The following is a 26210-nucleotide window of genomic DNA, read 5'->3' as shown; positions in this document are numbered from 1 at the left end:
GAAATGCAAAACAAAACAGAATCATACTACCTAAATCAGTGCAGTGGAACCGTTAAGTTCATCCTACAAAAGTGTGAACTATGTGTAGCAGCAGCATGCTGCAGACCTCAGAAATTAATTAATCAAGCTAAACTAAATTAAAGAGTGTAAAATGTAATATCTATATGCAGCAGTAAGCATACTGCGGACCTTACCGATCACGCACAGATAAAGAAATGCAATACAAAACAGAATCATACTACCCAAATCAGTGCAGTGGAACCCAGCCAACACTTTCAGCAGCATACTTATGCCTGATGTCAATCTCAGATACGTAGATAGCGATCCACAAAAGCTTCAAGTTCCACAAGCATGCAGAATACCACCTAGATGAACTTTTGGAAAGACACACACAAGAGCAAGCCTTCTCGTCTGGACGCTGTGGAGATCTGCAAGCAAACAGCTGGATTATCTCATTCACTCATGGTGAACGTAGTAGCGTTCATGGCTGCAGACCGGCAACCTGCTGCTTCATTGTGAATGCTGGAACCAAGCAGCTGAAGAGTACTGTAACTGTACCGTTTGCAATAAGCAGACCACAATGCATCTTTAAGACTTTGTTTGCAATAAGCAATTATTTTAAATTGCAATTATCATCATACGTTTTCTTCTTTCTGCAACCATCCAATGAAACTTAACCCAGCAGCACCTGTATGAGTCAGAGACAAGTAAACCCCCTTTATCCTTGCAATGAATAATGACTATTATATGATTTCCGCCTTTCACCTGCTGTGTTTTTTGTCCAACTCGAGATGTGTTAGCTAAAAGTGAAGTAACATGCAAATTAATTCAATGCACTATGAATCCGCTCCCTGCATCTAAGTCATAAGCTGATAGAATTGAAGCAGCAGAGAATCAGATTAACCTTTGCTTGCCCTCTAAATGGCACCCCCTCGAGGACAACCCACTACAATTGAAGCAACCGCCCCATTTCACAAGACTTTAATCCACCATGAAGTAATTATCTATTTAAGCATCTGCAAACTAATCCACCCACAATAGTTACCTGAACTTGAGCGATAAATTAAGTGAATAGAACAGGAATGCAGAAATAACAGCTTCACTGAGTGGATTATATTAACTTGAATATCCCATGATAGTTGTGTACCTTATTTAACATGACATGATAGTTGTGAACCTTATTTAACATGACAGTTACACTGCCATAATGCCTGCACATGACCAGTTAAGAAAGAAAACACCCTTGCCTTCACCTTATTCTCACACGGTAGCATTGAACTGAATTGACCATGATATGACCGTGTCAGTTGCATAGACTACAATACCCAAGATGCATGCTGTATGTATGAGACTTCCTGATTACTCCCAAGGAGTAGTCACGTGACACCACCACGGCGTTTTGCCAGATTGTAAGAGAAACAAGCGCCAAGTCTATAAAAAACAAGTCGCAAAACAAGTGTTTAGAATATTAAACATTTTTTGTACCATGATTACATATGAATCTGGGGTTCCTTCACATGAACCCTGTTTAGTAATCATATTTGCTAGTGACTTAACAGAGCACAATCCCAAAGTCGCTAATAAGCAGACATGGCAACACTGATTTGATACACATGCTGTGATTTCCTTTCCTGGCTTGAATACATGTCTGAATTTGACTTCTTGTCTTATATTATGCCCCGTTGCACACAGATTGTCTACAACAGCTTTGATAAGTAGAAGCATTTGTGCTAGCAGAGCACTACAACTGTTGGAAGCTCTGCTTGAAGCTTTAGAGCCAACTAGATGGTACTGCACCATGTATTGTGGGTATTCCCAGAGTCAAGAGTGCCTCAGCAGAACAGCATTAGAACTTAGAAGCAGTACTTATTTTGTAAAAAAAAATCAACTTTCGGCCCAAAAATTTAGCTCCATATATTTCTATACCTGAAGCCATAAAAATGCTAAAATAGCCACGTTTCATTACCTGATGAAAGCTCTTTAAAACCACTGGAATGTCTGCTGCTGGGAATAAAAGAAGTAGCCTACATGGGGAGCAAGGCTGCTGTGTTAACTTTGCAGCAATGTACAAACAAATCAAAGCTTTTACATGGCAGCAAAGCATGCTGTTAGCTTTAAGCTACAAACAATTCGAGCTTTCCACATGCTATGTTACCTTTAAGCTATAAACAATTCAAGCTTTCCACATGTTATGTTAGCTTTAAGCTACAAACAATTCAAGCTTCCACATGGGAAGGAAGCATGCTATGTTAACTGTGCAGTTCTGTATAACAACAAAGATTCTACATGCAGCAGCATGCTATGTTAGCTTCTAGCTACAAATAATTGAAGCTTTCCACATGGGAAGCAAGCATGCTATGTTAACTGTGCATTGCTGTATAACAACACAGCTTCTAAACATGGCAGCACGCATGCTATGTTAGCTTTGAGCTACAAACAATTGAAGCTTTCCACATGGGAAGCAAGCATGCTATGTTAACTGTGCAGTGCTGTATAACAAACCAAGCTTCTAAATGCAGCAGCATGCTATGTTAGCTTTAAGCTACAAACAATTGAAGCTTTCCACATGGGAAGAAAGCATGCCATGTTAACTGTGCAGTGCTGTATAACAACAAACTTCTAAATGCAGCAGCATGCTATGTTAGCTTTAAGCTACAAACAATTCAACTTACCACATGGTGAAGAGAGTAGCCTACAAATAAATCAAGCTTCTACTGTCTGGGCAGCAAGCATGCTGTATTAGCTTTGTGCTACAAACAATCCCTAATTTCTACATGGCAGCAAGCATGCTATTAGCTTAAGCTATGAGCACATTAGTGTTTGGCAGCAATAATAGAAGAAGCATTGGCTGCTGTAGCAGTGGTAAAAGTCAGCATCATAAGCAGACTCATCTCATATAGCACCAAAATATCATAGAGCAGCGCACAAAGCAGTAGATGAGCAGCAGATGAAGCTCGCAGCAGCTAGCAAAATGCATTGGTTCAGCAACCAAGAAAGACCTAGAGAATATGAAGCCGTATTTATAGGAACCTCTTTGCTCAAGCGTGAGCTGTGATTGGATAATGAGTGTGTGATGTAATGACCAGCTGGGCTGTGAGTGAATGGGGAATAGAAAGCTGATGTTCACATCAGCTGACTGACTGCTGGTTACAGCTTTGGCGTGCACGACTTCCGTGTCCTGCATGAACTAACGCTATGCTTCATTACTGTAAAAATAAAAAAAAACAAAAAAACTGACACAACACTGATGATAGTGCAGTCTATTAAATCTATGAAAAAGTTGAATCTGCAACACAATTTTGTACAATATGTTGTGGGGGTCCCTGCTTCATCTCAGCTAAAGGGTCCTTGGCCTGAAAAACGTTGAAGACCCCTGATATAAAGTAATATATAGTAGGGAAAAAAGCCATTGGGGCACTCTGGCTGTATGTTGAGCACCAGAACCAGGTGCCAGAGATCAGCCTACAAGTTTTCAACTGTCAGGCAGCCTCGTAACCTGGCTGGCTACAATCAAATCGTGTGTGGCCTAAATTCACGATGTGCTTAGGGCTGTCACGATAATGGAATTGTATTTTTGGGGCTTTTCTGTCTTTGATTTCTTTGGATAGCACAGTGAAGATAGGACAGGAAACAGGGGGAGAGAGAGACAGGGAGTGACACGCAACAAAGGCTGCTGGGCTCGGGAATCGAACCCGCAACTTGCTGTCAGGCTGCATTTGAGCCTAGATGTGGTATGCGCCTTAACCACTAGGCCATTGGTATCCTGATAATGTCATTTTACTAGATGATTAATTGTCATACAATGAATTGCGATTGAACTTTAAATATAAAAATGACATTTCTGTTTAGCTTTTAGGCATCGTAACCTAAAGTTAAAAAATAACTTAAATAAATATACAAAGAAATGACTGACATATATAATAACTTTTAAATGTAAACAGCGGAAATAGCTGATGTACAAGCTAATCGTCATGATTATGATGATTATGCAAAAATAATTGCAATTCTCTCAAATAATAGCGATTAGGCAGGCCTATCAGGTAGCCTCGTAACCTGGCTGCCTCCAATTAAATTACGTATGGCCTAAATTCACAATATGCTTCATGATAATCATGTTCTTTGGAAAGTCAGGGCTTATAATGACATTCCTCTATTGTTGGTCTTTGCATGGTGATTTACTGTACCTCGATTCAGTTCAATAATCAATCTTCGTTAACGAGCTACGCCAGGTTGGTGTGTGATTAACTCATTTTGTTACCCGGTCGATCGCATGCGTATTATGAGAACCGCATTTATTTTCCTCCCTGTATGGTAATGTATGTCAGCATTAATTCATCACTTTGTTTGCTGTGTAACACGGACACGCGTTTGTAATGCAGACAGGGAAGCTGACGGGGCATTGACATGCTGAAGGTCAGTGTGTGTGTGTGTGTGTGTGTGTGTGTGTGTGTGTGTGTGTGTGTGTGTGTGTGTGTGTGTGTGTGTGTGTGTGTGTGTGTGTGTGTGTGTGTGTGTGTGTGTGTGTGTGTGTGTGTGTGCGTGTGTGTGAGGGAAGCAGACAATGGTGCCAGTTTATAAACATGTTTTTGCTTACAGATACTTTGGCTGAAATTGTACAAATCAGTGATTCTCAAACTTTTTGATGTCAAGGACCCCCAAATTAAAGGTAGGGTAAGTGATATTTTTGGGTTAAAACAAAAAGTATTTTGTTAAAAGGTTAAAGCACTATATTCTGATAGTAATCATTGCTATAGAGTGTTTGTTCAGTAACAGGAGTCTCCCCGTCTCTCCAGCTCTTTAATAAACAGAAAATACATTTTACGGTTGTCAAAATCTCAGCCAATCAGGAGAAAGTACCCATTTTTAAGCTTCAGTGTTCCAGTTCCAATTTTGCATGCTCATTTCTTAGTGTCATCACTTCCAATTTCACTTGTTTAATCTATATCCTGATTAAGTTCTCTATCCTGATTGGATAAAATTGGAAATGAAACTGAAACTGAAACGAAAATGCATTTTCTGTTTTATTTAAGAGGTGGAGAGACAAGGAGACTCCTTTTACTGAACAAACACTCTATAGCAATGAGTACTATCAGAATATAGAGCTATTTAACACTTATTTTAACCAAAGAAAATCACTTACCCTACCTTTAATTGTATTATGTATAAATTACAGTATTTGGCCATAGACACCATCTGAAAAGATTTTTTGCTGGGACCCCCATACTCGATTTGTGTATGGGGGATTTTATTCTAAATCCTAAAGGGTTTTTGAGCTTGTAGATCTGCTGTTTTCAAATAGCCAGTGTATATAGGGTTAAGGTGGTTAAACAGATTTTTTTGCTGGGAACCCCCTGGAACCCCCTCAAGGACCCCTGGGGGTCCCCGGACCCCACTTGTACCAGAACCACTGGTATAAATCACTGTAACAAGGGTTACTCACAAACTAACACTTGGACACTGTCATCAAGTAGCTAAGTACATTTACTCAATACCCAAGTACAATATTGAGATACTTTCGCTTCACTTGAGTATGCACATTTTCCAATTCTTTATACTTCTACTCCACTACATCTCAGAGGAAAGCATATTATTAGTAGTATTAGTTACTTGGTAGATTTAGATTGTTATATTATACACTTAAGCCCTATTTTATACTTTCATTGTGAGGCGTTGTGAGCTTGGAGATCGGTTATTTTCAAAACAAGACAGATTTTGAATTATTTTGATTTTGATTTTTTTTTTGTACTTTATTATTTATTTTAATGACAATACTTTGGTACTTTCACTCAAGTAAAACTTTGAACACAGGACTTTTACTTCTAACAAAGTATTTCTACAGTTGTGTAATGTTAAAAAAAACATTCATCCAACCGCCCCTCCCTTTGTCACTGTCCTCTGAGATGTACGTCAGACGCCAGCACGCATGCACACACACACACACACACACACACACACACACACACACACACACACACACACACACACACACACACACACACACACACACACACACACACACACACACACACACACACAGTTGTGACTAAGGCTCTTGCATTATATATAAGGGATTATTTTGAAGGGAATATTGATTGATTCTTCATTTCAGATGTAAAGCTCTCAGTCTCACTGTATAGTCTCACTTTCATTATCACCCGCAGAACACACACGCGCGCACGCACACACACACACACACACACACACACACACACACACACACACACACACACACACACACACACACACACACACACACACACACACACACACACACACACACACACACACACACACACACACACACACACACACAGTTGTGACTAAGGCTCTTGCATTATATATAAGGGATTATTTTGAAGGGAATATTGATTGATTCTTCATTTCAGATGTAAAGCTCTCAGTCTCACTGTATAGTCTCACTTTCATTATCACCCGCAGAACACACACGCACGCGTGCGCGCACACACACACACACACACACACACACACACACACACACACACACACACACACACACACACACACACACACACACACACACACACACACACACACACACACACACACACACGCCCACGCCTGTGTCTATCTCCTCTATTCCTACTCGTCTCTCTTTCTTCTCTCATCATCGCGCTGCCGTCTGCCTCTCCGCCCGCACCTCAATATCTTCTGTTCTAATCTCTTGGTCGCTTAAACTCCCCTGACACACACACACACACACACACACACACACACACACACACACACACACACACACACACACACACACACACACACACACACACACACACACACACACACACACACACGCTATCTTCATTCATTATAACTAGCTCAATACCTCTCATTTCATCTCAATCTTATGCAATCGATCCTCTCTGATCCATTGGCCCTGATCCTGCGGCTGGTGAAATCAATTGAGAGATGTAATACTTAGAAAATTATGTTAATGAGCTTCACATAACCACTAAAAACCTCTATACGTGGTAAAATCATACTTTTCCCCTCTCCAAGCTTACATTTTCGGCCAAATGTTCCACCTAGAATACATGGCTGTAAATAGCGAAGGAGTTTCTATTGCCGCCACATCAGCGATGCTAACCCTGTCTCTCTGTGTGGTAGGAGTCAAGGAATTGACTTTTGGGGTCATAGTAGTGTACAGCACAGAGCTGGCTTACTGTGTGGTACGCTAGAAGAAAGCCTGGCTGTACGTTTTAGCTTTGTCTATAAATGATTCACTGCTGCATACTTTCATCGTTGCAAAGAGTGCTAGACTGACACATCACTATTTCATAGACAGTACAAAAATAAACGTGCATCAACAGCACACAGTAGTAACCTCTTAACCCTCTCTATACTTAGTAAACCTGACATGATTTGGCTCTATAATTGGGGCGCCTTTTTGGCCCCTCTACACCAATAAATCTAAAGAATTGCCAATCTTCAAGCGCACAACATGCCATGTTGCGATGCGTTGTGAGCGCGTAGATCGGCTATTTTTGGCAAATGTTCACCCAGAATAGGGATGCTAGGGTTGATGTGGTTAAAGGACCATTCCAACCTGTTTGACATGTGGTGTCTTTGTCACTCTTATTCAGCAAAACATTTGTGTTTGTTTGTTTATACCTGTATTTTTTGAGAGGCATCAGACTTCAATAACAATCATGAGTAGTCCAATATATCAACTTGTATCATTTACAAAAGTGATGGGTTGCACTCAGAATGACAAGAGTGGGTTAACTTTTTCTATTTCTTCTCCATCCTATAATACATTGGAAAGATGAAAAGCCATACATTTGGCTACAATATCTACTTATTTCAACACATTATTAACCACTTCAGCCTATATACTTTTCAACCATTTGAAAATAGCAGATCTACAAGCCCACAATGCGTCGCAATATATTACTGTCCAGTTGCCTGCGCCCCCCGTGCGCGCCTAGCGGGCACCTCTAGTGTCTTTACAATGAAGGACAAACGTTTCGGCTATCCAGCCTTCAAAGTGTGCAAAATTAGGGAGGAACAGTGACAGTATACAGGTGACAAACATCAATACTGATCACTTCATGTGAAGATGACTTTCTGACTCAACACATGGAAGGTGTGTGCGGGTAATGAAGGCTAATAGGCATATTAATTTACTCACTTCTCAATATACATAAACATACACAATAGACATAATCCATTTCCATTTGACAATATATACACAAATACATAAATACATCATCTAACGACTAACAATTGTCGCTGGGGACATCAGGCATAAATGCCGCTCATAAATCAGCTTTGACTGTTGGTAATAAAGCATCTTAATGTATACTGAACAATATATCATATAGTTGGATGGCATGAGGAAAATGGCGGTGCCCAAGTTTATCCCTATTGATACGCCAATTTGCAATTTGGGGCAGAGTATTACCAATTTATTAATTTTAAGATTTAATTACAATTTTACAGAAGTGTTTTAGACGGCTATGGAAATTGCAAGTGAAAAACCAAGGCAAGGCTTTTTAGCGGTGCCAGCCGCTCTACACTTGACTATGTCCGTCCGTATGTCCGTTTGTCCGTTTGTCCGTTATGTCCGTTTGAGCACGGGCTTTAAACAGCTATAACTCCAGATCGCAGCATGCCAGCAAGTCCAAATTTGGTATGTGGACTTACCCCACCAATAGGGACGAGCATTGACTGCTGAAGCCCCGCCCCACCCTATTATAGCGCCACCAGGAGGCCACTGGCTTTAAACAGCTATAACTCCAGTTTGCAGCATGCCACCAAGTCCAACTTTGGTATGTGGACTTACACCACCAATAGGGACGAGCATTAATTGCTGAAGCCCCGCCCCGCCCTATTATAGCGCCACCAGGAGGCCACTCATCAAAGGCACCGCTTCCTTCACACAGGGTGCGATTTTTTATTGTTGGGTCACAGGCGGTGCCATTATCCCAGTGCCAGTCACAAGAAAGGTTGCATTCTTCATTCATGCCCAGGGGAAAGAGGGGTTTTAAACGCTGTATCCAAAAGCATTCCCTTTGTAGGAGTAGTTTGTTTTTTTTATAGTTGCCAACTCTGCGGTTGAGCCATACCTTTTCAATGCCAACACACTTCTTCAATTTTGTGGCCATGCTCACAGAAGTGACACGCCACGGACGATGTGACATCGGCCTGTTTAATGTTAGTTCATTAAGCCTGACCTTACTTCACTGTTTAAGCCTGACCATCAGCTTGCGGAATGTTTGGCCAATGTAGTATTTATTACATGGGCCTACAGGGGAAACTGCCTGAGATTACTGGTTTTGGTCTATTTGTTTATGAGTCAGCCTTCACTAAGCGGTCTCTCAGACTGGTAGCCCTCTTAAAAGTGAACAGCGGAGGGTGCTGAACATTTTTATTAAGTGCTTTATCTGATGACAGTATGTGACACTGTGTTTCAAAACAGTATCTTTAATGGCAGAACTGAGAGGATTGAATGTGAGCACATCATTGACAGAATAGGGTTTTTTGGTTTCATTTCTCTTGGTGAATAAATCCTTTCTCTAAATCTGTTTAACATGTTATCACTCTGAGAGGTATACTTTTCTTCCGAACTGCAAATGAGTTTTAATCTGTATAGTTGACTCACTGGTAGACTTTGTTTTAATGGTGTTGGGTGGTGTCTGTCGAACAGTAAGTACGTTGTTCTTGTCAGTAGGTTTTCTCTTCTTTTCTTGAGTGCGACCCATCACTTTTGTAAATTATATTAGTCCAATATATCGCAATAACGGGAAAAACACAAAGGAGACAAAGGAATCACATCAGTCAGTCAAAAAAGCTGGTATGATTCTTTAAGTGTTTCTTGTCAAGTCTGTAAAATATAAGCTCCACTATCATTAGTGTTAATTTACCCCTCACCTGTTCCACCTGCAATCAAATTAGTCTTTCTTGGACTGAGTGTATGTGACTGTTTGTCAGTCTACTTCTCATTGCAGCTTACTCTTTCTTTCTCTGCTCATGGAAAAATAAAATTAAAGCTCTCCAATTGCCAATCTTTCCTGTAGTAGCTGAAATGTAGTCCAAAACAAGCCGCTTCCAAATGCTGCATTTCATCTTCAGTAGACACCATTTTTAGCACATAATGTTTGTGATGTCATGTGCATTAGCTAATAGGATATCATGGACCGGCAGGTTTCATCTAATGACTAATGGAATAGCAGCAGGTGGTAGCTGCAGACTGGTTCCTCACTGGCCTTTAAAGAGCTAGCAACAGCTCACTGCTAATTAGCTGGCCCTACAGGAGTCCATTATATATTGATCCACACATCCAGCTGAATCTCTATTTTCCGTGGTTTGTTTTTAGCATCAATACGGCCTTATATGTGGAAAATAGGGATGGGATGATGATCTTTTTAGTCGTTTATCGTGATAAAAAAACGCTCACAATAATTATATCGCAGATATTATTTATCGTGAAATTGTCGGTCATACATTGGACCCGAGTTGGCTCTGTACTTGGACTGCTTTTTTCCTTCAAACCAAGTCTCTTTGGCAAAAATAGCAACACGACGCGTTGTTAGCTTGTACATCTGCTATTTTTGGCTAATGGTTCCCCCCAGAATATGGATGCTGGGGTGCAAGTGGTTAACAAAAGTACCATTTTAAGTGTTTTAAGCATATTTTGATTATCGCGATAATATCATTAATCGCAAATATTTTGGTCACAATAATCATGACGTAAAATGTTCATATCCAGTGTAAATAACTCATTGTATACGCTGCCACTTTGTAATTTAACTCTCATGATGCCACAGGGGAATAAAATAAAAAAAATAAAGAGATATAATAGGATCTCCTCGTAACTTAATCTGTTTCATAACAAATGCAATAAGGAGCTTTAATGCAAAGTGCTTTTTACCATCGTGCATTTTCAGTTGGCTCCAGTCAGGCTCAGATCCCCACCACTTACTGTATATACTTTGTCGCACGACGAATAGCAAAAATAGCCGATCTATAGGATCTGCAATGTTAGAAAAAGTCATTTTCGCTGATATTGAAATGCCCCAAAAAGGACCCAAGTTGAAAGTGGTTAAAACTATATATCTGCTGCTCCCGGATCAACACTAGTCTCCTAGCTTCAAGATGAGAGCATAGGGACTTCTTCAATGGGGAAGGGTTTTGTGGGCAGCAAGTACAGAAAAGGGGAGTCTGGTTGTGCGTGTTTGTGTGTTTGTGTGTGTGTGTGTGTGTGTGTGTGTAGAATAGTAGAATTTGAGAGGTAGACATTGTGAAGACCATGTCCCTGGTCCTCGTAAGATAAATGGTTGATTTGGGGAGTAATGTATGCATATATGTCCTGATGAAGGTCTAAACAGGCCTAAACGTTGACGAGCAATAAAATACCAAGCAGAGCTTTTTGCAACTTCACCAGTGTGCAGACTCTATTCTTGTTTTATGTTTTGGGGAGTTATTCAGGCTTACAATTTGGAAAAGATTCAGGATGCGGTTGGGGTTATGATTTAGAGGTTAGATTTAGAGTTGATTTATACTTAGTTGCGCAATGTTGCTGCAATTTTCCGCCATCTTAAAATGTTGATGTCCTCACAAATATAGCAATACAAACGTGTGTGTGTGTGTGTGTGTGTGTGTGTGTGAGTGGGGTGGGGGGCATGGTGGAAGCAGTAGGCGTGACAAGGAGGGCGGTGATGAAAAATGCAGCGTGTGCATTAGCGGGGCTGTTGAGGCTATAAACAGAACGTCGCAATGGGACCTGCCCCAGAGATGCCCCGTTACTCCACTGTTGATGATGTCACACACGGGCCCTGAGAGCCAATGGGATGTCTGCCTCACTGACTTGTTGTCACCCGGACACTGACCTGAAGTCCAGCATGCAGTAGACTAGAGCTTATGTCAATGTCTTGATATTTTGTTGTATATATATATTAGGCATGTAATGATTCACTCAACTCACGATACGATTTGAATCACGATACTAGTTTCACGATACAATTTTTCACGTTTTTTTAAACACAGATCTATTTTTTACAATACTGTGTTTTCTCTTATCCTATTTTCAATAAAGTAGCAAAAGACTGAAAACCATTTTTTAAAATCAAGACAGACAGACAGACAGACAGACAGACAGACAGACAGACAGACAGACAGACAGACAGACAGACAGACGGTTTTCCTCTGTTGTTTCTCTTCCTGAACAGCAGGTTAATGGCTACTGTAGGCTATCCTGCAGCTTGAATTATGAAGCTGACAGACCCACATGTTCACAAGCACTTAAGGGCGGACTGGATGTCTGGAAGATGCATGTCAGTCCGTGTATGTATGCGTCCGCACGCACGCACGCACGCACGCACGCACGCACGCACGCACGCACGCACGCACGCACGCACGCACGCACGCACGCACACACACACACACACACACACACACACACACACACACACACACACACACACACACACACACACACACACACACACACACACACACACACACACACACACACACATTACTGCACGTCCCCTCGCAGAGGAGAAGACATGGTGAATTATTCAATAAGTATGAGGTCATGTTTATATCCCACATGAACCACGGGACCCAGGACTTGCATCTAAAATTGTTCTAACAGTTTTTTCTTTTATGAGAGAAATAGGGGAGAAAAAAAACAAAGCTTACTGAAACATGATTCATAGGGAGTTAGAGGTTCAGTGCGTCCCATAAATTAAACAAACTAAAGACAAGTGTACCGTAAAATCCTGACTGTTAATTTAAGTGAGTTTACAATAACCAAACGTAACAGTAGGGGTCTACGGGACCATTTGGTCCCCTAGATTTACATTTATTTACATTTATACACTCTCAGAGTTACAGTATAAGTGGATAGATAAAGATGATTTTACAGTGTTCCTATCACAGCGGACACAATTCACCTTTGCAAATGTAAACGTAAGTAATTGTTACTGTAATTGCCACTGTAAATCAAATTAAAGCATATCTATTGCTTTTAGACGATTGTTGATCTGCTATTTTCTGCTAAAGCTTTCGCCACAATTCGGATGCTGGGGTTTAAGTGGTTAAGGAAGGGAAGACAGCAGAGTAGAGCGGTGAAAAATGGAGAGATGGAGAGAGGGGATGAGAGGAGCACAAAGGAACCGTGCCAAGGGAGTGGTGCTACTATTAAGTGTGATTAAATGTGATTACTCTGCCCCACCTCTCTGTCTGTCTGTCTGTCTGTCTGTCTGTCTGTCTGTCTGTCTGTCGGTCGGTCTGTCGGTCTGTCTCTCTTCCATCCGCCCCTTTCTCCCTATTGGCCCCCCCCTTTCTCCGCCGTGTTTCTCTTTTCCTCTCTCATCCTACCCCATCACTTAACGCCCCCCCCCCCCCCCCCCCCCCTCTCTCTCTCGTGTCTCCCTACTCTCTCACTTATCCCTGTTTTGAAAACAATCTAATGGGAGCAAGCGGGCTGTATGCATCTGAAAGGAACACTGGAGGTCAATGCCTTCCCCCAATAACACAATCCATTACTGGATATGACACGAAGCCTGCCTTTCACCCAGCTAGCAGACCGACGCTGTTATTCCAATGACAGTGTGTTCCCCTCACACATGTTCCTCTCATGCACTCACTCAAAAACAACGCAACTCACACAGCAGAGGCTACAGGGAAACCAAAACATAACATGGGAGAGTGATCTACTGCACAATTTGGTTCCCCTTTAGGACACTTGATCTATTTATTTATTGCTTTCTGTTGATAAGTTATTTATTATTAGCAACAATATTTTTAGTTGGAACCAAAATGGACCCTTGAGGGTCTGTCATTTATTTCTCTCTGCTCCTTTTTCCATCTCTGTCACTCTCTCTTTGTTTCCACTGCTTCACTCTCATCTCAGATAAAAGGGGATACTGCACTGCCTTCTTCTCTCTCTCTCTCTCTCTCTCTCTCTCTCTCTCTCTCTCTCTCTCTCTCTCTCTCTCTCATGCCTGCCTGATGCAGGGTCCATTATTGATCTATGTGTCTTTGAGCTGTTCACAGGGATAATAGACACCAGCATGAATATATCTCCCAGCCCCAGGCAAGGCAAGGCAAGGCAGTTTTATTTGTACCAGAGGTTCGGGCCGCTATGCGGCCCTCGCACCTACGTTGCACCGCCGATCCGACTGATATGGGCATATATGGAGATCTCTGAGGCAACGGTTGTCGTCTTATGCGTGTCCACGCGTGCGCTGTGCAAGTTGGAAAATGTGACGCATATCGCGTAGGAGCACTAATAAGTGCTCCTACTTGCGAAACCTATCGCGAAATAATGTAGCAATATAAGACTATTATTGCGCAATGATGTACAAATACACAGTGTATGGTAAATATGAAATTTGCAAGCATGAAATGTAGTTTAGTAGATGTCACATGGCATGCATTATTATTTGTGCATAGTGTGGAGGCAAATGCACGACTGGTGTGGTAGAGGAAGGCGAACGGACATAAGAGGAAGTCCACCCACTAGGCGATTTTAATATAGGATATAGCACATTTGAACAAGGCAATTCAATGTGCTTTACACAGAACATCAAGCAAAGGAAACACAATTATACGGTGACATTAGGATGCATGAAACAAAATAAGTAAAAAAAGAACTGATACAGTTGCAGCGCAGAAGAGAAAGAAAAAAGAAAAGTGTGTGTGTGGGTGTGTGTGTGTGTGTGTGTGTGTGTGTTCCTGCAGGCTGTACAGTATAATTACTGCCGAACGGAACTGACCTTGATTCTGACTCATGCTGGCAGTCCTCATGCTTCCGGTCACCCAGTAGGGCACAACACACACACACACACACACACACACACACACACACACACACACACACACACACACACACACACACACACACACACACACACACACACACACACACACACACACACACACACACACACACACACACACACACACACTCGTTGCCTCTGACTCTACAGGCCAACTACCTGCTAGTAATATTGTACCTTGCATATCATTCTTATTGATCTAAGTCAGTGGATCCCAACCTTTTCTAGGTCAGGGCCCACTTGAAAATCTCAAAAGCGTGTGCGGCCCACCCATCTGACACTTAACCAATGTAGGATTAATCCAGATGGATTTATCCTAAATAAAAAGATATGTTAATATAAATAGGGCTATAATACAACACTGTCTAGACTAGAGAGCATAATGTGTGCTCTATCGTTTGGCTAAGGCACAGTTTACGTCCCTAGAATAGGGATGCTAGGTTTCAAGTGGTTAAAGCAGAACCCTAGCAGAACTACTACTGTAATACAATATAACTTATACAAAACGATTTGGTGTAGTAACTCTGACGACCCCCTTAGGGGTCCCGGACCCCCTGTTGAAGACCCATGGTATAGAGGGTTTAAGTGGTTAAAAGGAGTTATTTTCACACAGCTATCTCATTTTTAGCTTTTTATTTGTCCTTCCTTACACAGTGTTAATTTAGAGAGTCAGGGTCCATTTGGTTACATCTGCACACTCTCTGAGTTACAAATGGATAAATCCACTCTGTGTGGTAGTTGCATCTCTCACACAGGGACAGTTTTATGGGGGAATCGTGCGTATGGATGCATTAGTATGCAGACGAGCCCCTTGTCTGTATACACAGGCAAGACATGATGAAAGAGAAAGGGCAGAGAGAGAGAGAGAGAGAGAGAGAGAGAGAGAGAGAGAGAGAGAGAGAGAGAGAGAGAGAGAGAGAGAGAGAGAGAGAGGGTTTACGAAACATTGAATGAAGCTGGCCTTTTCTTTCTTTTTAAACTTTTATTGTACTTTTACTAGTAAAAGTAAAAGTTTGAGTACAGGCCTGTTACTTGCAACAGAGTATTTGTTTTATATTATTGTGGTCTTGTTACGTTTACTTAAGTAACAAAGACCGGAGTACTTCTTCCACCACTGGTCCTGTGAGATTGGACTGGTGTGATAGACTCCTTCTTGTCTTGGCAGGGCATCTCTCTGCTCTTTATCACTGGCAATGTTATTAGCCTAATGTTCTGCCCCATCTCTGTCTCTCGCCCCATGCCTCTCTCTCTCTCTCTCTCTCTCTCTCTCTCTCTCTCTCTCTCTCTCTCTCTCTCTCTCTCTCTCTCTCTCTCTCTCTCTCTCTCTCTCTCTCTCTCTCTCTCTCTCTCTCTCTCTCTCTCTCTCTCTCTCTCTCTCTCTCTCTCTCTCTCTCTCTCTCTCTCTCTCTCTCTCTCTCTCTCTCCCTCCCTCCCTTATCCCCGTCTATTGCAGACGGGGGTGAAGTCAGATTTGGCAGAGGGATTCTGAAAGATAAGTGGGACACGGCCGTTCCCAGTGTGACAACAGAGGCAGAAAGCAGATTTGTACGTCACTGTCGTCCTTTTTTTAGATGTTTTTTTTAATCTGCTACTGTTTTTGTACATCTCCGATTTTTCAAAAAATGTTGAAAAATGATGAAACATTAAGAACAGTTTTAAACATTTTAACAACACACTGTTTGGGGGTCCCTCTCTGGTACAATCTTTTTTTTTTCTCCAAATGGGGATCTATGGCTAAATATATCATTAATTTGGTGTCCTTGACATGAAAAGGTTTGAGAACCACTGCTCTACCCTGCCAGTTTGCCATACGTGAACACGGCCAATTGTGTTTGTTGGAGCGCCCGGCCTAGCCGGATGTGCCGCCCTCCATCCTGTGAAAAGCTTGAATATCAAGCCAAAAGCCATGTCTTTACTTAGTCAGACACAACGTGTATTTTGAATGGTTTGGGATGGGTTAGGGGGCTGGGATAATGAAACAGCACTTGAATGGTAATTGAAAACCCTTTGTTCAAATAAAACCAAATTGACATTTCCATACAGTAGTTGTTGATCTTTGTTTTAACAGCGTCGCACTGCAGGAGGCTAGCAGTCTATAAGAGAGTCGTCTATGTTTGTGTCTGTCTTGTCTGTTCTGTCCAGAGCTAATCTCCCAAACTGCTGGACCAATCAGTGTCAAATTATTAGTACCTCTACAAATCTATATATCTTCATCTTTATCTTTATGTTTCTTTAAATATTTAACTTAAATTTTATATTGGAAGTCAATGTGGCTCAGTTTGGACAGAAACCTTGCCTGAATTTGGAGTCGAAACACAGTCAGATAGACATAGATGGTGGTTGTCACAGGCTGGCCACTTGAAATCTGAGATCCACAATGGAGCCACGCCGTTCCCATGTGGATCCCGAGATCCACATTATTCAATAAAAATAAAAATATATATTTATTTGTACCATTTTTAGGCTTTGTTTCCGAGCGTAGTTACGGTCTGTGCACTTATTGGCTGAGCCACCAGGCACCCTAGGAATCTATTTTCTGAGATGTAGGCGAAGTTAATGTCCAGGACAGGTTGTAGCTATTACACTCCAGCTGTGCTATTTAGACAATCTACCTGAAAATCTTGTCAAGTCATTCTTCTCTAATCACAGAAGGAGCAGGATTTGTGCTATTTGGGGTTGGTTTATTTTATGGTGCCAGACAAGATCAATCCGTCCCAGAAATTTAATTTGAATCCATCTCAGAAAGTAATTTGACCCGGTTCTGATTGTCAGAGCTTTGAGTGGCTGTATTTCTCGGTGGCAAGAAATGAGTCTTTATCTCTCCACTCTGCTTCCTCTTAACAGCCTCCCAACAGTAGCGCTGAGTCACTCAAGGCAAGAAGCCAAGGCCTTTATTTGTGTTTAGGAGAATATGAAATGTTGTATTACAGTAGTTGTCTGGGTTATGCTTTAGTCAAATACTCTGTCACTGAAACTCTCACTGCCTTTCTCTTCTCTCTCACTGTCTTTGATCACAGTTGTGCAAAGAATCGATCACCAAAACAAAAACGTTCACAGTGGGATTTCAGCACTCCGAATAATTCAGTCCATATTTTCTCATTAACCATTAATTACAGCTAGTGATAAACTCTGTATCATGGTTAACAAGCCAATGTGAACACACGCGATGGTCTGCTCAGGAGCTGTCCATGGTGCTGAAACCGAGCATGGTATAGATAGTGTGCTGCAACAGTGTACCATATTAAACTATAGTAATACCGAATGGCCAGAAGTCAATTCCATTTCAAACGTCCACCATAGTAAACAATAGTACCTGTGCATGGACAGGAACCAAGCCCATTTCAAAGTTCTACCTCGGTAAACAATAGAAATAGTGCATGGTCAGAACTCAATTCCATCTCCAAGCTCACCGTAAACCTGACAAAGTGCGTTCTGCGATGCAAGCAGGCCAATTAGGTTCTGTTTGTAACTCACCTGCTAGCTAGAGCATGGCAGCAACACTGCCAGGGTCAGGTGGCCCAATTCCTCAGGGGGCCACCCGTTGCTAAAAATAGAGGCATTGTTTTTGGACAAAACCCTCTGCAAACAGGTGCTGTATTTTTAGCTACAGTACTTCGTGCCAGGCGCATAAAACCTCTCATTGTTGCCAAAACGTATGTCAAAATAAAAACACAAAATGATCATAATAAATGTAATCTGTAAGCTAGGTTCTGATCAGCCTCTCAGTGGATTAGTTTTTCAGTGACTGCACACTGAAAGGGGCCTTGGTTGACCACCCCTCAGCCTGTTTCTTATGGCTTATTACCAGCCGTGACAGTGTGACTGGTATTGTTTTCACCTTGAGAGAGAGAGTGTGTGTGTGTGTGTGTGTGTGTGTGTGTGTGTGTGTGTGTGTGTGTGTGTGTGTGTGTGTGTGTGTGTGTGTGTGTGTGTGTGTGTGTGTGTGTGTGTGTGTGTGTGTGTGTGTGTGTGTGTGTGGGAGTGAGTGATCATGACAAAATGTGGTGGTGGAGACACCTATTGTAACAGGAACTACCACAGAAATGGTTTTGAATACTCTGCCGGTGTTTATATGTCAGCCTGTCTGTCTGTGGACAAATTTTGTCAACGTGATAGTGTCACAAACGTACAAGATACAGCCACAAAACGGAGGTTTGTAGTTTCAATCACAGGCCGAGGTCGAAGATGGGTGTGGTCCGAGCAAGGGCACCAGAAGTAGGGCGTAGTGGGGAGAGGGCCTCGTTTTTCAGTTTAACATTATAGTTGTTGCTACGCCAGCGGTCCGGGCCTGGAAACATTTTGAAAGTCAAAGTGATAAAGCGTTTAATAAATATTGAACCATTGAAAAGTATTAACAAGTGCTTGTGACTAAATAATAACTACATTGTATCCATTGGAACACAGGTTATTTTTTCCATTTCCTGAAAAGTAAAGGTTTTGGACACACAAGGTTTCCCACCGACAGCGACAATACACAGCGAGCGACACTGACGCACGACAAAGCAGGCTTTGTTAGGCTTACAATTCGGTAAAGATTCAGGATGACCACTTAATTCGGCTGCCGTGTTAAGTGGTCATCTGCCAGCCCTTTCCCACACTGAGTCCGATAGATTGGTGTCACAGGGGTTTGTGCTGGGATATATTTATTGTTGCTGTGTGTCAAATGTGTCAAAGTAATGACTCCGATCAGAAGAGCTGTGGCCGTGACCAAGCTCATGTGCTCCTTACAGCACTGGTTATCACACATTCTTATGTCAAGGACAACCCATACTGATATTTATTTGGCCACGAACCACCATCTGAATGTATTTTGTGCCAGGAACCCGTTAGAGAGAAGATGTAATTAATTCAAAATTATTACAAATCTTACAAATCTCTCTTTTTTGTTGCCAGACCCAAGGGGTCGGCCTACATGAGGCTTTGTCCCCATTTTTTCCATACATGGGCATAAAAGGGACCTCGGTCCATTTCGTCCATACATGGGCATAAAAGACACGGAATTTCGTCCCCGGTTATTCTGGGTCTGGCAGAACCAGGTCTCCTGGTCTTGTTTTTAAAGATTTTTCAAAAATGTTGCTGAAATAGCAGATCTACAAGCTCTCAACGCGTTGTGAGCTTGTACTGTATATCGGCTATTTTCGAGTAGCTTAACTATACAATGAAGATAAAGTGCCTAAACTGTTTCTAATTGTTATATGCCTGATTATCAGGCTGAAATTAGAAGCTACTCAGTCTAGTGGGCGGAGTCTATGGTCTGGAGCCAGGCTAGTTCCTAATTGTTCTGAGGACCCCCTGGAACCCTCCCAAGGACCCCAGAAGCACTTCCTTACAGAATACTCCTCTGTATTTCCTTTCTTTACAGCTGTGAGTTACAGTGGTGATCAGTGTTGAAATCTCTCTTTAGTTTTCCCCCCATCATTGTCTCCGCCAGGCCGAAGGCATGGTGGAGAGTATGTTTTCTCTTTGTCCGTCCGTGTGTGTGTCCGTCCGTCCGTGTGTCCGTCCAGCTCCATATGGGCACATGTGGTCTGTGAAGTGAACACCTAACATTGGTCAAGCTTCACGTGACATCATAATATGTAATATAAATAGGTAAGACAGAATTAATCAGGAACAGTTTTACCACCTCGCCTGGCGGAGACCTGTGCTCCGAGGAGCACAGTTTCTAGTTCTTTGTCATTTTGGTCTAATAATGGCGTGACTTCCAGGTGGATCGCAGATGTCATGATAATGATGTAATATTGATGATGTCACTATCATAATTGATGATGACGTAAGTCTTGGCCAAATATGGAGGTGACTGCGGAATGGTAGATCTGAGATTATGAATTATGAACACCAAATGTGAAAAATATTCACACAATAAAATAATATTCACAGTTAAGTGAAAGATATTTGGGGATTGACTTCCTTTGCAGCGTGCAAGAAATTTGTCAGTAGTGGTTTGCGAGATTAGACATGGGCACACACACACGCACGCGCGCGCACGCGCACACACACACACACACACACACACACACACAGACACAGACACAGACACACACACACACACACACACACACACACACACACACACACACACACACACACACACACACACACACACACACACACACACACACACACACACACACACACAGACACACGTCTTGTACACAGATCGCCCCCTTGGTGTCACGCCGTAAAATGTCATTCAATTTGCTGTCTATGTCATGAAACAACACACAGCAACATGTTTACAGTGTAAAAAGAGCCTATAGGGGACATAAGCCTTGAGAAACAGATTCTGGTGGTCTGAACTTGAATTTAAATCCCCAGATGCCTGTACTAAACTGTACTGCAGTCCCACGGGGAGCTACACAACTTAGCTTAATATGCTTTGGCTTAAACACGGCCATCACTTCGTGGTGATTCAGAGTCATGTCGAAGCAAAATGTTGTAGTTGGCTTTCCTTGGAACCAGGTTAGAACAGCAAAGAGAGTGAGAGATGGAGAATGTTTCACACACACTTCCTCCTCTCTCTCGCTCTACTGTACCTGTTAGGTTCCCGTCAAGTTCAGCCTAGCGTGGCGATCCCAATCGATTTCTCAACTCCATAATATTCTTACTTCACTCTTCAGCTGACAATTGATTTTTCCTTCACTCCTCTCTCCCCTGCCCCCATCTCTCTCGCTCTCTCTCTCTCTCTCTCTCTCTCTTTCTCTCTCTCTCTCTCTCTCTCTCTCTCTCTCCATGGCTCCCTCTTATCCCATGTCTATCCCGTTCCCCTACATGTCCAGCTCTCCAGCTCTCTCTATCGGTCGTGCATTTTCATGAGTCGGTAATAATAAAGCCACTATGGACAGCTTGCTTTTTTTTTTTTTTTACACCTCTGTGTTTTATTTCCTGATACGCTAGGTTTGAATAAGACCTTGCATTGCAGCAGTAATGCAGGTGACTTCCAAGCTGTCGGCACTAGTCACTGGTGTTTTCAAAATGAAGGGGAAACCTCCAGCCAGCGGTACTGCAGGTCATTCTATTAACACCACCACATGGTTGAAAATCTATATCTGCATTGTTGGCTAGGGAATGGCGTGCCCTTGCGTTTGAAGACAAGGTCGCGGAGGCCTAATGGGGCTCTGAGACGTGTGTTTGATCTACTGTTGAATCCCCTGTGGGTTTATTAGCAGAATGGGGGAAATGACAGAGGTAATTTCAGCAGGGGGGGGAAATAGTGACTATTGATTGTCACAATCATATGGAATGATTGGGCCTCGCCCATTCCTGCCAAGATGACTCGCACTCACTTAACCCCCTCTCCTTTCTTTCCTCTCCTCCTTCCTTCGTCTCATCTTCCTCACTCACTCACTCACTCTCGCTCTCTCTCAGGCGTTCGGCCAGGCCTACTCCACCCAGCGGAAGGTGGCAGCGGACGGGGAGTCCAACGAGGAGACCTTGCTGCAGGAGTCGGCCACCAAGGAGGCCTACTACATGGGCCGTCTGCTGGAGATCCAGTCAGAGCTCAAACATAACAGGGCCACCGTGGCCAACACCCAGGCCGACAACGAGCACCTCAGCACCCTGCTGCAGGAGCTGCGAGAGGTGGGTCAGCTGGACGCCCCATGTTCCCTTAATGTGAAACCAGAGGTAGTTTGGGCGGTTAGGACCACCCGCTCCAGAGTGTCAAAGTGTGCACTACACCCAAGACCTTCTTCTATTATTTAGACCTGGAACACCTATTACTATACATTGTTATACCTTTCAAGCCGGGAACACCTATAGTTGCTATATAGACAGTATATGGCAAGATTAATTTAATTGAACATACATTTTTTAATACTTACGTTAGAATCGGCCTCAGATCTAAATGGTTTAAGAATATCCCACGGCAGCCATTTTACATTTACGTCATACTCAACAAAAATGCATTCATTGTGCATGCAGTAATATCCTGCTATTGTAATATTATCACTAGAGAACTGATCCAACGCACTTTGGTGTTGTGAAAGGCTATTATTATTTTAATTTAATTTAATTTCACGTTCATCTTGACTGAGGGGGACGGGACAGTCCAGGTGAGGCACGATGCCCTCTTTCACCCCCAATATTTCATTAAAAAGCTTATTTACAGTTCACATAGTGAAAGCGTGTTTTGCTTGCAACATGCCACATCATGGTTGTAGCCAAAGGCCCCAGGCTTCAATGGTTTCAGCCTTGCCTCTACATTCACTCAACTCCAGGTAAAAAAATAAAGACCAAACCTGTTGTATATACCAGTCAAAATACCAAGGTTATATACTGTATACTATCAGTGGTCCTGCAGACCAATGTTTCTCAACGTGGGGTCCAGGCCCTTGAGTGAGTTCCAGGGGGTCCCCAGCTAAATTACTGAGCATGCCTGCAAGCTCACAACATGTCGAGCTGCGAGCCTTCGACGTGTTGTGAGCTTGTAGATCTATTTTCGACTATTGGTTATTTTAAGTGTTTGTAGTGGTCAAACTAGTAATAGAATACATGTTCAGAAGCTTCCATAAACATAAATGGTCTCAGAAATGTGATAAAAGCAAAAAAAGTTTAACAGCGGCATCATAAGGTTAAGAACGAAAATACCTAAAACATAATCTTTACATTTTCAGCCGTGAGATTCTATTTGGCTTTATTCCACGTGTGTTGCTTGCTCGAAGCTTTCCACTCTTTAACGATGCGATCTCCCCCTCCCCCGGTGTGCCCATGTGTGCAGAGCAACGAGATGCTGGAGCTGCAGAGAAGCCGCATGCGGGAGGAGGTGAGGGAGTACAAGTTCCGCGAGGCCAGGCTGCTGCAGGACTACACAGAGCTGGAGGAGGAGAACATCTCCCTGCAGAAGCTGGTGTCCACGCTCAAGCAAAACCAGGTGGGGGGTGGTGGTTCGTTTGGACAACGATGTCTACTAGGGATCTTAACAAATTATCTATAAACGATTAATTGCCGCTAAGAATTTAATCGATTAAATTTATCGATTTTCAATGAATTGAAAAAAAAAAGGAAAGTTACAGGTTTGGTGTGTGCTTACCATAATCACAGTAATCCTTAATCATATTCCATCATATTAAAGGGCTCTTGGAGATAAATGAGAGACTCCTATAGCACTGTGTGTGTCTGTGTCCAGCTGATGCTCGTTGACGCTCGTTAATGTTATATACATCAAGGCAATTATGTTTCTGCACTCTTTTCCGGTTTTGGAGAAGAAGTTTCCTTTTGGTCCTAAAAAAACGCTTATCAATTAATCGATTAATCGATCAAAACGTTATCAACTATCAATTTATGAATTAATCGATAATTTGCATCCCTAACGTCTACATTGATTCAAGTTTTCTGTCGCCAGGACTGATTTCAGTCATTTAGATTCCACGGAAGTTCTAAGGAAATCTACCAGCTTACAACACGTCACACTGCGACGTGTTGTAAGCTTGGCTATTTTCGGTTGTTTGTTATTTTAAGATTAAAGATTATTTCAAGTGGTCAAACTGGCAATAGAATAATGTTCAATCTTCCAGAAAACCATATTGATTGATTCATAAAAGGCAAAGGATCTGCTATTTTTGCTACTTCTGTGACTTTTTTTCAGTGACTGTACCTTTGAACAGAACAGAACATGACATACATCTAAGCACTCAGAACAAGTGTTGTTATTTTGACTGTGGTGAAAAAAACTGGGACAATTTGGAAGTGAATGTTGAAAACCGTTTTAGAGATATTTTTGGGGACTCGGGACACCCAGCTTGAAACCGGGCCAATCTCGGTCAAAACAAAACAGTGAAAATGTCTGGTGGTCACCGTAATCATAGGAGCCACGCTGTAAAAAGGGAAAAAGCTATTCATGGATAAGTATGTATGTTATGAACTCAGTTCCCCATCCTTGACTCTGTGACTAAAAGCATGGAGAAAATGTCCTCAGTTTTAACGTGGCAAAAATCTTTGAAAATAGCAAATTTACAAGCTCACATGGCGTCTTAGTGAGCTTGTAGATTTGCTATTTTTCTGACCTTGTTGAATCTTGCCCCTGACGAATAAATGTTGCAATAAAAAAAAGAAACTAAACTAAAAACAAATGTTCACCTATTAAGACATGCCTACAATTGGGATGCTATAGGGGTTAAGTGGCTAAAGGTGCCTCAAAGAACAATGAAAAATGGTTGTTTGACCAAAACAGGTTCTCTTAGAACCATCAGAGGAACATGAAGAATCATTCACTAAAGAAATTGGTATTTGTTAGCCATTTAAGAACCATTATTTTTCAGTGTGTATGCATGTTATGAACTCTCCATTATCTCCTCCATCCCACCACATCCCCCCGTGCTTCCAACCCTCCACCCTCCCACCTCCTCCTCACCAGTGTTGGAAAAAGTACTCACATTTTTTACAAGCTCACAATGCGTCGCATCGTGAGCTTGTGTAACAGTTGATCTGCGTTGTGTTGTGTGAATGAATGAAGTTCCAGACCCTCTCTTTGTTGACAGTTTATTCTTGGCCAAATCTGGTAAGAATAGACACAGTTTTCTGGTCAGACACCTCTTTTGGTGTAACACGCAGCAGCAGCAGCAGCACGTCTTGGGCAAATCTAATCAAGACTGGCATATTCTAACAATCAATAAACATACAACACAATACAATACAATGAAATAAAACAACAATATGTACATGGTAAGAATAGACACAGTTTTCTGGTCAGACACCTCTTTTGGTGTAACACACGCCTCAGCAGCACGTCTACAACAGAATTAACAGCAGTTTGTTGTAGACAATATACTGTTTGATATGTCAAAATGACTAACTGAAAACCTGTACAAAGCATCACTACTTCATGTAGGTACATTTAGCATGTTTAGAATGACCAGTATACATCACAGTATCACAGTACACTCTTATTGAAGATATAGTGTGCTGAGGAACACATCTTACCTTGGGCAAATCTAATCAAGACTGGCACCCCTCTAACATGGACACCTGTGTTACTCAATAAGGTGCCGCCCACTAACCAATAAGAAATGCCCTTACTTAGGGAGCAAGTGGAACCCACTAATCTCTGTTACACTTGTAGATCGGCTATTTTCAAATGGCCGAAATATATGTAGGGCTGAAGTGGCTAATGTATGGTTTGTAATAATAATCAAAATATACAAAGCAACTAGTAACTAAAGTTTACAAATAATGGTAGTGGAGTAAAAGTATAATATCTCTGAGATGTAGTGGAGTAGAAGTAAAAGTACAGAAAATTAGAAATACTCCAGTAGTACAGTGCAGTACATTTACTCAAGTACAGTACTTGAGTAAATGTACTTTTTACACCACTGCTCCTCAACCCCATAGGTGGAGTACGAGGGGCTGAAGCACGAGATCAAGGTGCTGGAGGAGGAGACGGAGCTCCTCAACAGCCAGCTGGAGGAC

At 42.1% G+C, this 26210-nt stretch overlaps 1 protein-coding gene across 1 annotated transcript in view; it reads left to right on the top strand.

Annotated features, from left to right (window-relative positions):
• Positions 1-26210, top strand: part of LOC311040156 (protein bicaudal D homolog 1-like) — a gene marked incomplete at its 5' end in the record, with an annotated part of 51570 nt that overhangs the window by 4917 nt on the left and 20443 nt on the right. The window contains 3 exons of the mRNA XM_084050251.1: positions 22173-22385; positions 23524-23676; positions 26133-26210. The exon at positions 26133-26210 is cut by the window's right edge and continues 230 nt beyond it. Coding sequence (XP_083906377.1) covers positions 22173-22385; positions 23524-23676; positions 26133-26210 — 444 coding nt within the window. The remainder of the gene's footprint in view (positions 1-22172; positions 22386-23523; positions 23677-26132) is intronic.

This window comes from Gymnoscopelus microlampas (assembly GCF_963454915.1).
Source record: "Gymnoscopelus microlampas genome assembly, chromosome: 23".
Taxonomy (NCBI): domain Eukaryota; kingdom Metazoa; phylum Chordata; class Actinopteri; order Myctophiformes; family Myctophidae; genus Gymnoscopelus; species Gymnoscopelus microlampas.
The sequence above is the reverse complement of the archived record's forward strand: the minus strand, read 5'-3'. Positions and strand labels throughout refer to the sequence as shown.